Source organism: Pelophylax lessonae, assembly GCF_965119305.1.
Source record: "Pelophylax lessonae genome assembly, chromosome: 1".
Classification (NCBI taxonomy): domain Eukaryota; kingdom Metazoa; phylum Chordata; class Amphibia; order Anura; family Ranidae; genus Pelophylax; species Pelophylax lessonae.
Window position 1 is genome coordinate 575,303,160 of NC_138768.1, and position 17,011 is coordinate 575,320,170.

Consider the following 17,011-nt stretch of genomic DNA (forward strand, 5'->3'; position numbering starts at 1 on the left):
GCCTAGCCATAGACGGGGACATTCAACTCCATACAATCCACATAAAAAGTAGAAAAATCATAAACTTCTGTAGCAATACAAAATGTCATGAAGAATATATAAAAAGGGAAATCTGAACCTTCTTTATAGGAATTATGAATAATAATGTAAATAAAAAAGCCAAAATGCAAAAAATGTAATTTATATTAATACCAAAGTAAAATAAAAAAATATATGGTAAAAATAAAAATATAAAAAGGAGATAAAAAACACATAATACAAACTCGTCTAGCAGATGTACTCAGCATTATATATCAAGCCTTATTGATAAATGATTGATGTCCCACTCGATATTCATCCCATAAGGAGAGAAAGACCTCAACTCATAAATCCAATAGGTTTCAAGTTGTAGGACCCCCCGTCTGATAGCTGCTCCCCTCCATGGGGGAACATATTTGTCTATAATTAAATATTGGGTAGGATCTTTATTATGATAACGCAGATAATGTTTGGGTACACTATGATTAGTTAAGCCCTTCTTGATGTTGTTAATATGTTTGTTGACACTCACAGAAAAGGATCTGATGGTTCTGCCCACATATTGTTTGCCACATGGACAAGTCAGCAAGTACACAGCGTTCTGAGTAGCACATGGGGCAAAAAATAATTATATTGTGGGCAATTTTACTTTGTAGAATAGTGGCTCACCTATAAATTACTTTAGCTCGTACAGGTAATAGTGGTCCCAGAATCCAATAATTTCTTAAACATCCAATGTTTTATTACAATGTTCTTAACCTGTCTATGTTGTAAGGAATAGGTGGTAAAAAAGGACCACTTAAAATTATCATCATGAGTCCGCTTAGGTTGTTCATCTAAGAGGGACCCTCTATTAATATTAATGATGTTACATATTTAAGAATCCAACTCTTGTGAGTCATATCCCTTCTGAAAGAATCTATGTTTGAACACAGAAGCTTGTTTAAAATCTAAAGTGGTTGAACAGTTACGACCAGTTGAAAAAATTGGCTGCCGAGCACTGATTTCAACCAATTTCTGTGATGACAGCTGTCAGTCGCGATAAAACCATTATGATCAGTAGGTTTAAAATACGTTTTGGCCAGTAACTGCTGGTTAATAATTCTTTTGATTTTTAACAACAAGCTTCTGTGCTCAAACATAGATTCTTGGAGAAGGGATATGACTCACATGAGTTGGATTCTGAAATATGTAACATCCTTAATATCAATAGAGTGTCCATTTTGGATGAACAACCTAAGGGTCCTTTCGCATAGGCTTTCCACCCGGCAGACTCCGTTTTGCTCAGCGGGGATCGATCCGCCGATACCCCCTGAGCAGACGGATGACAGCTCTGTCTCCGCTTATTTTGCAGAGATGGAGCTGTCAGATCCCCGCTCTCCTCTATGATGGATGGAAAATAGGGTTTCTATCCATCTGGATTTCACAGACCACATCAGATTGGAGAGCACCAGGTGTCAGCGGAGATGTCACTGCTGACATTCGCTGCTCCATAGAGGTACATGGAGCATCCGATCAGGTCCGCCTGAAAAACTGGCAGGCGGACCTGATCAGAAAGCCGTGTGAAAGGGGCTTAAGCGGATTCCTGATGATAATTTTAAGTGGTCCTTTTTTACCACATAGACAGGTTAAGAACATTGTTGTTAAACATTGGGAACATAAAATGTAATTTTTGGTGAGAAATTCTCAAAGGGAAATCCTGTCCAAAGGGATGAAGACCCTGCCACTTTCCTTATTAGAGCCCTGCAGGTCCAGCAGCTGATTGATATGTCGTAAACCACTCCCATATGGACTCGCTCAGCACATAGACAAACCGCTATTCCTTAAGAGTAACACAAGGTAGGAATTTGCAACAAAGTTTGTTAAAATCCCTAGAATGTACATAGATCAATCACCCAGAGGGGAATGTTTTCTTCTCAACATAGTGGAGTTACTCTTTAACTCTTTTAATTTGCTAGGTTAGTATTAGTATAGATTTGAAGTGAAACTTACAAGTAATTTTTTTCTTCTTCTTTTTTAGCTTTACCCAGTTCCGTCTTATTCTGGGAGATTTCGACTTTACCAAGGTTGAGGAAGCAGATCGAATATTGGGGCCCATCTATTTTTCATCTTTTGTTTTTTTTATGTTCTTCATACTTTTGGTATGTGTAATAATCTCTAGGTTTGTTCTGTTGTTCAACCACTTCATGTCCGGAACAAAAATGTCACTTTTGCATATACATAGTAAAATCTGCTTTTTTTTTTGCTAGAAAGTTACCTAAAACCCCAAACTATTATATATTTTCTGAAAACCGAGGCCCTGTAAAATAAAATGGTGTTAGTTGCAATTTTTTTTTGTCGCACAATATTTGCGCAACTGTTTATCAAAACACGTATAATCATAGCTGATCACTGTGTAAATATGGCACTTTTCCACTGCAAGTAACGGCTCGGCCCTGCTTGGCCCAGTTTGCTTTTCCACTGCTGGTACTGCATGGTACGGTGTTGGAACGGTTCGGTACGTTATGGTATGGTTTGCTTTTCCACTAAAGTAGTACTAAAGTTAAGTGGGTGGGATAACAACGGGGTGGGTGGGATTCTCTGACCAATCAGTGGCTAGTAGTGACTGCATGCAAAGGATTGTGGGATATGGTACCGGGTATTTTACCTCTTGGTACCACAATCGAGGTGGTACTGTTTTTGAGAGCCGTTCTGTTCCATGCAGTGGAAAAGCGCCGCCGTACTGTACCGTACCGAACCGTTCCTACACCATACCATGCGGTACCAGCAGTGGAAAAGCACAAAAGCGAGCCAAACCGTTCGGTTCCATGCAGTGGACATTCTTTTATTTACGCTGACGGCGTGAGTAGAGGAGAGCCCGTAATCAGCTCTCCTGACAGGGGGAACTGGCTGATAATCAGTGCATTGATTATCAGTGCAGTCCCATCAGCGATGCCTGCTAATACCCACCAGTGATACCTATCAGTGCCTATTAAGGCTGCCCATCAGTGCTGCATATCCGTGGTGTCAATGCAGCCTATCAGTGCCTGTTCAGTGAAGCCTCATCAGTGAAGGAGAAAAATTATTTGTTTACAACATTTTGTAGCAGAAACTAAGCATTTTTTTTTTTTTTAATTTACGGTAATTTTTCAACACTTGTTTTTCTTCATTAAACTGTATTTCTATCACAAGGGGACTAACAAGTCTCCTATGTGATAGCATGGGCAGGTGACAGGGTCTCTTCATGGAGACATCAAAGGTCTATTGGACCCCTATGGTCTGCCTTTGCCCTCTGCCACAGCCAATCATAAAAGAGGGAAAAAAGATCATTGCAAAGTGTTTTCTCATCCTTACAAACAGCAGAAAAGCAAGCAATATTCTAACCATATGAAAAGGATACAGTTTAGGTACTTTGTTGATAATTATTCCAGGGGCTTCAGCTATGCAAATTTATCCATAGAAGGAAACCACATCACAGACTTGAGCGAATGTGGTATTTCGTATTCGTTTTAAATTACCTGCTTCATCACAGGATGAATTATTCAGATATGTATTTTCAGTTGAAGACTAGATATGCTTTTCCAAATACCTACAATAATTCTCAAAGCATTATTTAGCACAAATAAGTTTCCAAACGAATGTTTAAAATAGTTTATCTTTGATGAATTGAAAGTTGTGTCAACATTTTGAATGCAGATACATTTTTTTTATTAGGTCATATTTTTAAAGAGGGGGACTACTGTTTTGAAGTCCATGTAGTCAGGAAGTTCAGTCCCAACAACTAAACCTCTTTCTACACACACACACACACAGGCTCTTGGTATGCAGGTTGGCAAACTACGGCCCTCCAGCTGTTGCGGGACTACACATCCCATGAGGCACTGTAAAACTCTGACATTTACAGCCATGACTAGGCATGTAGGGAATTGTAGTTCCTGAACAACTGGAGGGCCATAGTTTGAAGAACCCTGTTCTATAGTCATGCAGGCAGGAGCGACAACCATAGATGAGATTTCAGTGAAGGAAGGACCTGGGTTGTAAGCCCAAGCAGGAGGCTTAGAGTCCAGTGGATTTCTAGCAAATCAGTGGATATTTTGCTGTAGTTGTAATTTTTGTAAAGGGACAAAACACGGGGAAATTTACAAGTCACTTTTTATTGACTGTAGTGGTACTGTTTGCACAAAATTTGAAAATCAATAAACCTTTATTGAACCAAAAAAAACACTGGGAAATGTGCATGTTTCGGAGGGATTTACTAAGTAAGCTTGTTTTTTCTATTTTATCGTTTTAGCCTAACATATGCTTTTTGGGGATTGGGCCTACAGTATTCATCAGGTAAAAAAACTTCTAGGTGCAGCCCCCCCCCCCCCCAATACCTACCTAAGCCCCATCTTGATCCAGTGATGTGCATGAGAGCAGCGGCTTTCTCTGTTCTCTCTTCGATGGCTTACACAGCAGCGCCAGCCATTGGCTCCTGCTGTTGTCAATCACAGTGAGGAGAAAGTTGAGGGCGGGGCCAAGCCACACTCTGTGTGTGAATGGGCACATAGAGCATGGCTCAGGAGCGAGCCTGTTCGAGTGCCCCCATAGCAACAGGCTTGCTTCTGGGGGCACTTGGCAGGGAAAAGAAGTCAGGACTGCCAGCGGGGGGACCCAAAAAAGAGGATCTGGGCTGCTCTGTGCAAAACTTTTGCACAGAGCAGAGTTTTCTTTACTTTACAATAAGTTAAGGGGTATGTTTTGGGGGTTGTTTGTCATAGGCTAGTTTTTAGTTTAAAGCGGTAGTAAACTCACTCATAGTACAGCAATTTAAAACCTCAGCACCAGTAAAATGTCTTTTTCAATCTAATTTAGGGAAAGCAATCAATTGTAAGTTTTGCTAACCTGTAATATTTTAGATTATAAGTTTGGTTTTCTGAAGAGCACAGCGCCGCCATCCTTGCTGTGGTTTTCTCCTGCCTTTCCGCCCACAGTACGAGTATAATTGCCGAAATCCCGCGCATGCGCAGTAAACGCAGAAACCAAGCCTCGTTTTGGTTTCATTCACCATTTGGACAGCCAATAGGTCGGAGCCTCGCGGGAGCACGGGGCTGACGTCTAGGAGAGGAAATGACGCAGCCCCGCACTAGACACTGCAATATTCCGGCAAGCTAATTATCTTGCCGGAAAAGAATATCACATTGAGCATGCGCGAATGACGTCGATGATAAATCGGAGGAGAACGGCTGCAGTGACAGGCATCGGAAAAGGTAGGTAAGATAATGCTGCCACAGATCATTACTATACTGCAATGTCAAAAAATCGATGATACTACCGCTTTAAGGGTTTGGTTTATATTACAGTTTGGGGTTAGGCTGAGTTTATTTGTTAAAGTCCTTTTATTCTCAATCACCTTAACTTTTTTTCAACAGAACATGTTTTTAGCCATCATCAGCGACACATATTCAGAAGTGAAAACAGATATGGCTCAGCAAAAAACTGAAATGGAATTGGCTGATCTTCTAAAAAAGGTAAGTTGTTGAAATATTTTTTAGAGGACATGATTATACTCACTGTGTTTGTTATCCACTGTGGTGTCAATACAAAGTTAATGACACCCCCAAAAGGAATGCAAATGCAATGCCCGGACAGGATCGCATGGTACAAAATGAGCATGCGGGCTTAAAAAAGGTGCCTGCACTTCTTTAGTGCACCACACTGAATCACATGTGATTTGCACATTGCACTGTGCAATTCACATGCGGGTTATAGTAGGAAGGAACCAGGAGAAGTTAAAAATGTTCTCATCCTAGTACAAGCAGAAAGAAAGACATCATCCAAAAAGACCAGCTATTGTTTGTCATTTATGTGTATCACACCGTTTGTGTCACTTGTATGAACAAAGTTCAGGAGGGCCTTTTTTACAAGAAGCTAAGATCGAGAACATGGAGACATGCCATCACCAGCAGGAGGAAAAGTTCAAAACTAACCTTAGAAAATTATTTTTTTTAACCAAAAGATTAGTTGAACAGACTTCTAACAGAGGTAGTGAATCAGACAACAGTAAGTGAATTTAAATATATCTGGGACAAACCTAAATCTCTACTCTCTAAAAAAGGTTAAAAAGCTTCAGACTTGCTGATCCATTTGGTCTCTTTTATGCCAGCACACTTATACTGTATGTTTTCATTTTGTGCCTGTTAATTGTTTGCAAATGAACATTCTTAAACATGGTATGTTTATTTCTCGTTAACACTAGCTGACAGAAGTCATATCTAGCTTTGGTTCATTGTGGTCACACAGTCTTGCGTAGTGAGGCTATGGAGTTGATGTGCTTAAGGTTACTAGACTAGTGCAATTTGCAAGTGCATTTGCTCCAGAGCTTAGTAAATGACGTAATGCTCTACTGATTTTCATCACCCAATCATGTGCAAGCAAAAATTCAGTTTTTGCATGTGATTGGTTATTCTTTGCAATATGACGCTTTACTTTGTTTACTAAGCTCTGGCGCAAATGCCCTTACAGAGAGTGCACAGTGTGCCTGTTTTGCCTTTTAGTAAATCAACCCCTTTATGTTGCTTCTGCAAAATATTAGAAAATATAAAATAAGGACCTCCTTCAATTCATAACTCTTCTTGTCTGCAAATCCTGTTCAGTATTTGTAGGCTGAGTCTCTGTTAGGATCCAGAGGGAATACTTTGCTGGTGGTTCAGTACACACATCCGCATTTGTTAGGCTTCCTGCTAATTTGGGCCATGGACTATGATTGACTTTTATTTATTTTTCAGAGATTTTTGCTTACATGAGAGGAGAGCAGCACAGGCATTGGATGTTTTGCGTGTACATCTAGTGCCCACAGAGAATAAGTTATAGACTTGCATTTCTGCTGCAAGTGTGTATGTGTGTGTATAATTGTGTATATATAATGTGTGTGTGTGTGTGTGTGTGTGTGTGTGTGTGTGTGTGTGTGTGTGTGTGTGTGTGTGTGTGTATATATATATATATATATATATATATGCTGCCTGGCCAAAAAAAAGTTGCCACCTGGAATTAACTAAGAAACTAACTAAACTGAGTATGCAGTAACTATCCTATTGGATAGTTACTGCATGTGCCCAAAGAATTAGTTCAGCTGACTACCTGAATATACTGAATGACCAGGTTTTTCCATCAATGGATTTTTTCTTCCCTGATGGCACGCGCATATTCCAAGATGACAATGCCAGGATTCATCGAGCTCAAATTGTGAAAGAGTGGTTCAGGGAGCATGAGATATAATTTTCACAGATGGATTGGCCACCACAGAGTCCAGAACTTAACCCCATTGAGAATCTTTGGAATGTGCTGGAGAAGGCTTTGCGCAGTGGTCTGACTCTCCCATCATCAATACAAGATCTTGGTGAAAAATGAATGCAACACTGGATGGAAATAAATCTTGTGACATTGCAGAAGCTTATCAAAAAAAATGCCACAGCGAATACGTGCCGTAATCAAAACAAAATATTTAGAGTGTGTAACCCTTTTTTTATTTTGGCAAGGCAGTGTGTATATGTGTGTGTGTGTATGTATATGTGTGTGTATATATATATATATATATATATATATATATATATATATATATATATATATATATATATTGTGAGGGATTAGCTCGGTGGCGGGTGTGGATGACCCCTTGGGGGGTGCGTTTTCCCAGAGAGGTAGCCGACAAGTGCTTGCAAACAAACAGTGTGGTTTATTAAATGGTGTTTTCTTCACCAGGCTGTATGCAGCAAAACATCCAAAATAAAATAAAACAGAAAATAAATCCTTGCCTCTGTGGGCGGCTACCTTCTCACAACTGGAACCTGCCTAAGTGTCTGTCTCCAACCTACCGTCGGGCAGACTTCCTTGTCCTCCAGCGGACACTCAATAGTCCTTTTATAATAGTTTCACAGGGCAACACAGTCCTTTTGTTTCTTTCACACAGAAACACTTCGTCTTCTCACCTTTGAGACGTATTCACCCTTGGTTACCGTCCCGGGCACACATCACTCCGGGGGGTCTTCTCCCAGGCCCACACATCCTGTCGGGAGGCACACGCTGACTGTCCTCCTGCTCCCAGCCCACATGGCTTCAGGATGCAGCTTCTGGAGGCAGCAAACAATAGGACTTTCTCTAAACAAATTATAGAGCCTTAACTCCCTCATTCTGAACAGGTGAAGGCCTTTCAACTTCCTGCTGGCTAGCTCTGTAGCCAACACCCTAAATTAATTAATGGACTTCTCAATCAGGTGGAAATGTATCTCCTTCCTGTGACTACATTCCCAGATTTAGCTGACTTCCTGTCACATACCCCCCCCTCTTGTTTCAACCCTAGGGTTGGGACACATATTTCCAGGCACGCATGTGTCAGGCACTGCTGACTCACTGATAAGCCTCCTATTATCCTCAAGCTTCCGGATGAAACTGTTTTGTCATCTTCATTGACGGATTTCTCATAAATGCCACACAGTTTGTCTCTCATCTCATATACACATTCTTCAACTGCATTTTTGGCATCATTTTGCTCCTTCTCGTTTCTGTCATCTTCATTGACAGCTTTCTCATAAATGTCAGACAGCTTGTCCCTCATAACCGTCTGTCCAATCCACCATGGAGGACCGTGATCCATAGGCAACTCAATTGGGCTAGTCTTAATGTCTTCAACATTCTTAAGACGCCTCTCTCTGCAATCCATAAATGTTTTCCACAAAACTTTGAGAACCTTTGCTTCACTAAGCTTTGTTCCAAGTAGGGACTCTTGACATCCCTCTGTGACTTGAGTTGCCTCTCCATACATCTGTACACAATCATTGACTTTTTGTTGTAAAAGGGAATGATCTTCCTTCTTGAGCTTTGCTTGCTCTAAGATGCTGTGCAGAGGATTTTCCAATTGAGACAACAGGCTGTCACACATTTCTTCAAAGTGACCCCTGTTCCTTTTCCCAGAGATATCAATATCATTCACCAAACATTTCATATTCATAGGCAGATCTGAAGCATTTGCACTCATCAACTTCTTAAACTTTTCGCCCTCCTGAGCGAGTCGCAGTAAAGGCCTACTATTTGATTTGATATTCAGTTTATATTTCTTGCCAAACTCTTCACAGAAGAAGCCAACCAGAACATCATCAACTTTCCTTCCACCAACATAGGGGTCAAAGGCAACAACACAGTTGAACCCAGCGATCTGGGTGGTATCCATTATAGACCTCCTTTCTGCATCAGTGAAGAAGCATGGAACTGCAACACATTCTTTTACAGGTTTCTTCAATGCACTTTCTGCTGAACTATTTGACCGCTCAAGGTCACCTAGTTCTTTTTCTCTATCTGAATTCCACATGGAATGCATCTCAAGATCACGATCAAACTTCTGCCACCCGTCTTTCACCAGTTCCATTTTGGAAACACTCCCTGAAAGGCACTTATTCATTTGCTTCACGTTTTCACCAACAGCCTTAGTTTTCTCCACTAGGTTTTCAGCCTGAACTGAGAAATCACCACATTTCTTACTCAGCTCCTTTGTTTGCTGAAGCTCTAATGATACATTTTCCAATGCTTGAAGTTTTTGAAGGAACGGTTTATTCCAAAGGGGTGATTCAAGCCACGTGTCATCACATTTCTGAGGCTCACTCAGGACAGACCCCAAAACACTGATCCTTTTAAAAACTGCATCAGGCACACTATCCCCTCTTTGGGACAGATCCTCTGTTGCCTGGTATTCCTCTTCCAGTTCCTGCAACGGAATCTTCATCTCTTCTACTTGCTGTTCTAAGGCTCGTTTAGACTTTTCTAGCTCCTGAACGCTTTTCTCAACCTCATCCTTGTAGCTGACCACATGTTCCATCTCTGTACATAGCTGCTTGTTAACTCTTTCTAGTTCAGCCTTGGACTCTAGAGCTTCCTCCAAAGAGCGAGCCAAGAACAGGGCTTTGCTCTCGTTATCACGCGCCTCCGCTTCTGCGCGGTCGCGTTCTTCTGCATATTTTGCAGACACAGTCTTCTCTTCACCAAGCATCTGATCAAACTTCTTTTTCACATCTTCAACACACTGTAATGAAGCAACGCTTTCTTCCATGCGTTTTTTCATATCCGCTATCTGAGCTTGCAATGTTGCGACTTGCTCTGATAGGTTTTTCTTTGCTTCCGCCTCCTCTTTTAATTGTTCCAGGAAGCCATTTTTCTCATCTTCCATTTGTTTGAGCTTTGTGCTAAAACTCAGCCTTTGACACCTCTCTTCCTGTAAGAGTTCCTGCGTGTCTTGCAGCTGCGATTCCAAGATAGAAAAATCTTCCGCAATTTCTCTAGATTTGCTGTCTGCTTGAGAAAGCTGATTTGTAACATTGTCCAACTCAACCTGCAGTCGGTTTGCCTTCTCTGACAGCTTAGCACACAATCGGTCACCTTCTGACACCTTGACTTGCGATTCCAGAAGCTGTGCCTCTACTTTTTCCCTCTTATGTTCACAATCTTCTTTTCCCTGCATAAGAGCCTTCACCTCATTGGCTAGCATCTGGGAATAAGAATGTAATTCTGCCACACAGGCTTCTTTCTCCTTTAACTGCTGCTGGACACGTTGGGCTTCCCCTTTCCAACTTTCACAGTCCGCACGCCATTCATCTACCACATTGCTTAAAGTAGTGAGCTCATACACAGTACTCAGTAATTTAGCCTCTCTTTCACTTTTCTCTTTGTCGCTGAGAGACAATGTCGCTTCCAGAGCAACATTCTGTTCCTGCGACTCCTGCAGGTCTATTTTTGTAACTTCCAAACACTGAAGACTTTTTTCCAGCTGATTACGCAACTCCAACATATCAGCCATACTTTGCTTCTGCAAAGTCTGAATTTCACTTTCCTTTTCCATGAGGATGGTATCTTTCTCCATTATAGTCTCTCTGCGTTTTTGCAACTCGACCAAAAGAAGAGCAGTGGATTCTTCCCACTGTGACACATGAGACTTGAGTAGTTCATTTGTTTCCTGCAAGTTTCTATGCTCCATTTTAAGCAATTCCAAGGCTTGTTCCTTTTCTTCCATTTTCCGTTGCAAGGCATCCAACTCAGCCCTGCACACATACTCGGTTTCCTCCAAACCGATGGCCTCCATTGGCTGCTGGCGTCTCTGTTTCCAGCCTGCCATGCTCTCTTGATGAGCCTTTTGTTGAGCTGCAAAACTCTGCTGAAAATCCGCATTTGCCTGCTGTTGAGCTGCATTTGCTTGCTGTTGAGCTGCATTTGATATAATCAGATGTTTCAACATCTCCTCCATTTTGAGTTTACTTTTCATCTGAGCACACTGCGTCTCCATAGCAGTTTCATCAGTGTTGCTAGGGACAACAACCTTCCTCTTTAGTAGACTCTCTTTAGGCATGGATGGGGCTGGTTCAGACGGCAACATCCCCTCCATCCATAGAATCCGGTCTCTCATTTCATCTATCTTTGCATTTTTCAGGCGTTTGGACCGCCCCATCTTCAATAACTCCACAAACAAATTTTTCACAGTCCAGCAAAAATTTTTCAGACCACTGTCTCTTTAACACATGTAGTTTTTCTCTCTCTCTTGCAAGATCTCTTTTCCTGCACACACAGTTTGTGCAGTCACTTGCACCAGACACAACAAAGTTCATCAAATAATTTTGAGACCGCTGTCTCTTTAAAACACTTTTTTTTTTTTTTTTCTGTCAGGATCTTCTCTCCTGCACACATAGATTGTGCAATCTCATGCACCAGATAAAGTTCATCAAACATTTGCACTTCCTTGCAGGGATCTCTGCTTATGCCCACTGCATACCTCCACCATATGTGAGGGATTAGCTCGGTGGCGGGTGTGGATGACCCCTTGGGGGGTGCGTTTTCCCAGAGAGGTAGCCGACAAGTGCTTGCAAACAAACAGTGTGGTTTATTAAATGGTGTTTTCTTCACCAGGCTGTATGCAGCAAAACATCCAAAATAAAATAAAACAGAAAATAAATCCTTGCCTCTGTGGGCGGCTACCTTCTCACAACTGGAACCTGCCTAAGTGTCTGTCTCCAACCTACCGTCGGGCAGACTTCCTTGTCCTCCAGCGGACACTCAATAGTCCTTTTATAATAGTTTCACAGGGCAACACAGTCCTTTTGTTTCTTTCACACAGAAACACTTCGTCTTCTCACCTTTGAGACGTATTCACCCTTGGTTACCGTCCCGGGCACACATCACTCCGGGGGGTCTTCTCCCAGGCCCACACATCCTGTCGGGAGGCACACGCTGACTGTCCTCCTGCTCCCAGCCCACATGGCTTCAGGATGCAGCTTCTGGAGGCAGCAAACAATAGGACTTTCTCTAAACAAATTATAGAGCCTTAACTCCCTCATTCTGAACAGGTGAAGGCCTTTCAACTTCCTGCTGGCTAGCTCTGTAGCCAACACCCTAAATTAATTAATGGACTTCTCAATCAGGTGGAAATGTATCTCCTTCCTGTGACTACATTCCCAGATTTAGCTGACTTCCTGTCACAATATGTATGTATGTGTGTGTGTGTATATGTATGTATGTATATGTATATATGTATGTATATATATATATATATATATATATATATATATATATATATATATATATATATATATAGGATTTATATAGCGCCAACAGTTTACACAGCTCTTTACAACTTGAGGGTAGACAGTACAAATACAATACACTTTAATACAGTAGGACCCTGCTTGTTAGAGCTTACAATCTAAGAGGGAGGGTCAAGTGATACAAGAGGTAATAACTGTGGGGATGGGCTGATTGAGAAAATTAAAGTACAATAGTTAGGTGGATGCCAGATAGGTTTCTCTGAAGAGATGTGTTTTCAGGGATCGTCTGAAAGTAGACAAAGTAGGAGATAATTGGACAGGTTGGGGTAGAGCATTCCAGAGGATGGGAGAAGCTCGGGAGAAGTCCTGGAGGCGAGCATGGGAAGTGGTTACAAGGGAGCTAGAGAGCAGGAGGTCCTGGGAGGAACGAAGAGTTGGTTAGTTGGTTGGTATTTTGAGACCAGATTAGTGATGTAGCTGGGCGCCAAGTTATGGATTACTTTGTAAGCTATGGTTAGTAACTTGAATTAAATTTGTTGGTTCAATGGCAGCCAATGGAGGGATTGGCAAAGAGGGGTAGTAGACACAGAGCGGTTTGCAAGGTGAATGAGCCTGCCCACAGCATTCATGATGGACTGAAAGGGGGATAGCCTTTTTAAAGGTAGGCCAATGAGAAGGGAGTTGCAGTAGTCGAGACGAGAGATAACCAGGGAGTGGATTAGAAGCTTTGTGGTATCATTGGTTAGGAAGGAACATATCTTTGAGATGTTGCGAAAGTTGAGGCGGCAAACTTTGGACAGTGACTGGATGTGTGGCCGATAGATGGTGAGGTGATGATAAAGATGCCGTTAATGTTGACAGAGAAATCAGGGGAAGAGGAACGTGGGGAAGGGAATATCATGAGCTCGGTTTTGGATAGCTTGAGTTTGAGGAAGCAATGTGACATCCAGGCTGATATGTCTGTTAGTAAGCTGGTGATGCGTGAGGAGACTGATGGAATGAGCTAAAGGGTAGAGAGATAGATTTGGGTGTCATTAGCGTAGAGATGATATTGAAAGCCATGGGAGGCAATCAGCTGACCCAGGGAGGAGGTGTGAATTGAGAAAAGGAGCGGTCCAAGAACAGAACCTTGGGGGACTCGACAGAAAAAAGGAAAAGGAGAGGAGGTAGTAGAGTTGTAAGTAGCACTGAAGGTGTGTTGGGATAGGTAGGATGAGAACCAGTGAAGAGTACGGTCACAGAGGCCAAAGGAGTGGAGTTTTTTTAGGAGGAGGGGGTGGTCTACTGTGTCAAAGGCAGCAGAGAGTTCCAGGAGGAGTAGTACAGAATATACAGAATAGTGTCCATTGGTGTTTGCTGTTAGTAGGTCGTTTGTGAGTTTAGGGAGAGCAGTTTCAGTGGACTATTGAGGGCGAAATCCGGACTAAAGGGGGATAAAGAAGATTGTTCTTAGTCAGATGGTCGCTCAGTTGATTGTAGACCAATGGTTCAAGGAGTTTGGAGGGGAAGGGGAGTAAGGAGATGGGGCATAGATTGTGAACATTCGTGGGGTCCAGTGAGGGCTTTTTAAGGATGGGAGTGACTAGCGCGTGTTTTAGAGAATTAGGGAAGATGCCAGAAGACAGGGAGAGATTGAAGATGTGAGTTAGAGAGCGTAGAATAGAGTCAGAGGGTGAGCGTAGCATGTGTGAGGGAGCAGGATCCAGGGGGCAGGTGGTTAGATGGGTGTTAGATAAAAGTCCAGCAACCTCATTAATACTAACTATATATATATATATATATATTAGTATCTCACAAATGTTAGTACACCCCCTCACATTTTTGTAATTTTTTTATTATATCCTTTCATGTGACTACACTGAAGAAATTACACTTTGCTGCAATGTAAAGTAGTATGTGTACAGCTTGTATAACAGTGTAAGTTTGCTGTCCCCTCAAAGTAACTCAACACACAGCCATTAATGTCTAAACACCACGCACCAAAAGTGAATACACCCCTAAGTAAATATGTCCAAATTGGGCCCAATTAGCCATTTCCCTCCCTGGTGTCATGTGACTTGTTAGTGTTACAAGGTGTCAGGTGTGAATGGGGAGCAGGTTTGTTAAATTTGGTGTTATCGCTCTCACTCTCTCATACTGGTCACTGGAAGTTCAACATGGCACCTCATGGCAAAGAACTCTCTGAGGATCTGAAAAAAAGAATTGTTGCTCTACATAAAGATGACCTAGGCTATAAGAAGATTGCTAAGACCCTGAAACTGAGCTGCAGCACAGTGCCCAAGACCATACAGTGGTTTAACAGGACAGCTTCCACTCAGAACAGACCTCAACATGGTCAACCAAAGAAGTTGAGTGCACGTGTTCAGTGTCATATCCAGAGGTTGTCTTTGGGAAAAAGATGTATGAGTGCTGTCAGCATTGCTGCAGAGGTTGAAAGGGTGGGGGATTAGCTTGTCAGTGCTCAGACCATACGCTGCACACTACACCAGTCTGCGTGGCTGTTGTCCCATAAGGAAGCCTCTTCTTAAGATCTTCCACAAGAAGGCCTGCAAAGTTTGCTGAAGACAGGCAGACTAAGGACATGGATTACTGGAACCATGTCCTGTGGTCTGACGAGACCAAGATAAACATATTCAGTTCAGATGGTGTCAAGCGTGTGTGTGTGGCAGCAACCAGGTGAGGAGTACAAAGACAAGTGTGTCTTGCCTACAGTCAAGCATTGTGGTGAGAGTGTCATGGTCTGGGGCTGCATAAGTGCTACTGCCACTGGAGAGCTACAGTTCATTGAGAGAACCATGAATGCCAACATGTACAGTGCCTTGCAAAAGTATTCGCCCCCTTGAACTTTGTGACCTTTTGCTACATTTCAGGCTTCAAACATAAAGATATAAAACTGTAATTGTTTGTGAAGAATCAACAACAAGAGGGACACAATTATGAAGTTGAACGAAATTTATTGGATATTTCAAAGTTTGTTAACAAATAAAAAAACTGAAAAATCGGGCGTGCAAAATTATTCAGCCCCTTTACTTTCAGTGCAGCAAACTCTCTCCAGAAGTTCAGTGAGGATCTCTGAATGATCCAATGTTGACCTAAATGACTAATGATGATAAATAGAACCCACCTGTGTGTATTCAAGTCTCCGTATAAATGCACCTGCACTGTGATAGTCTCAGAGGTCCGTTTAAAGCGCAGAGAGCATCATGAAGAACAAGGAACACACCAGGCAGGTCCGAGATACTGTTGTGGAGAAGTTTAAAGCCGGATTTGGATACAAAAAGATTTCCCAAGCTTTAAACATCCCAAGGAGCACTGTGCAAGCGATAATATTGAAATGGAAGGAATATCAGACCACTGCAAATCTACAAAGACCTGGCCGTTCCTCTAAACTTTCAGCTCATACAAGGAGAAGACTGATCAGAGATGCAGCCAAGAGGCCCATGATCACTCTGGATGAACTGCAGAGATCTACAGCTGAGGTGGGAGACTCTGTCCACTGGACAACAATCAGTTGTATACTGCACAAATCTGGCCTTTATGGAAGAGTGGCAAGAAGAAAGCCATTTCTTAAAGATATTAATAAAAAGTGTTGTTTAAAGTTTGCCACAAGCCACCTGGGAGACACACCAAACATGTGGAAGAAGGTGCTCTGGTCAGATGAAACCAAAATTGAACTTTTTGGCAACAATGCAAAACGTTATGTTTGACGTAAAAGCAACACAGCTCATCACCCTGAACCCCTGAACACACCATCCCCACTGTCAAACATGGTGGTGGCAGCATCATGGTTTGGGCCTGCTTTTCTTCAGCAGGGACAGGGAAGATGGTTAAAATTGATGGGAAGATGGATGGAGCCAAATACAGGACCATTCTGGAAGAAAACCTGATGGAGTCTGCAAGAGACCTGAGATTGGGATGGAGATTTGTCTTCCAACAAGACAATGATCCAAAACATAAAGCAAAATCTACAATGGAATGGTTCACAAATAAACATATCCAGGTGTTAGAATGGCCAAGTCAAAGTCCAGAACTGAATCCAATCGAGAATCTGTGGAAAGAACTGAAAACTGCTGTTCACAAACGCTCTCCATCCAACCTCACTGAGCTCGAGCTGTTTTGCAAGGAGGAATGGGCAAAAATTTCAGTCTCTCGATGTGCAAAACTGATAGAGACATACCCCAAGCGACTTACAGCTGTAATCGCAGCAAAAGGTGGCGCTACAAAGTATTAACTTAAGGGGGCTGAATAATTTTGCACACCCAATTTTTCATTTTTTTTTTTTTTTTTGTTAAAGTTTTAAATATCCAATAAATTTCGTTCCACTTCATGATTGTGTCCCACTTGTTGTTGATTCTTCACAAAAAATTACAGTTTTATATCTTTATGTTTGAAGCCTGAAATATGGCAAAAGGTCGCAAAGTTCAAGGGGGCCAAATACTTTCGCAAGGCACTGTACT

The 17,011-nt window shown here is 42.0% G+C and overlaps 1 protein-coding gene across 2 annotated transcripts in view; it reads left to right on the plus strand.

The window, feature by feature from the left end:
- PKD2 (polycystin 2, transient receptor potential cation channel) overlaps positions 1–17,011 on the plus strand; it is a 92,106-nt gene that overhangs the window by 43,033 nt on the left and 32,062 nt on the right. For both annotated transcript variants that reach the window (XM_082272073.1, XM_082272072.1), the window contains exons 9-10: positions 2,039–2,159; positions 5,409–5,507. In XM_082272073.1, coding sequence (XP_082128199.1) covers positions 2,039–2,159; positions 5,409–5,507 — 220 coding nt within the window. The remainder of the gene's footprint in view (positions 1–2,038; positions 2,160–5,408; positions 5,508–17,011) is intronic.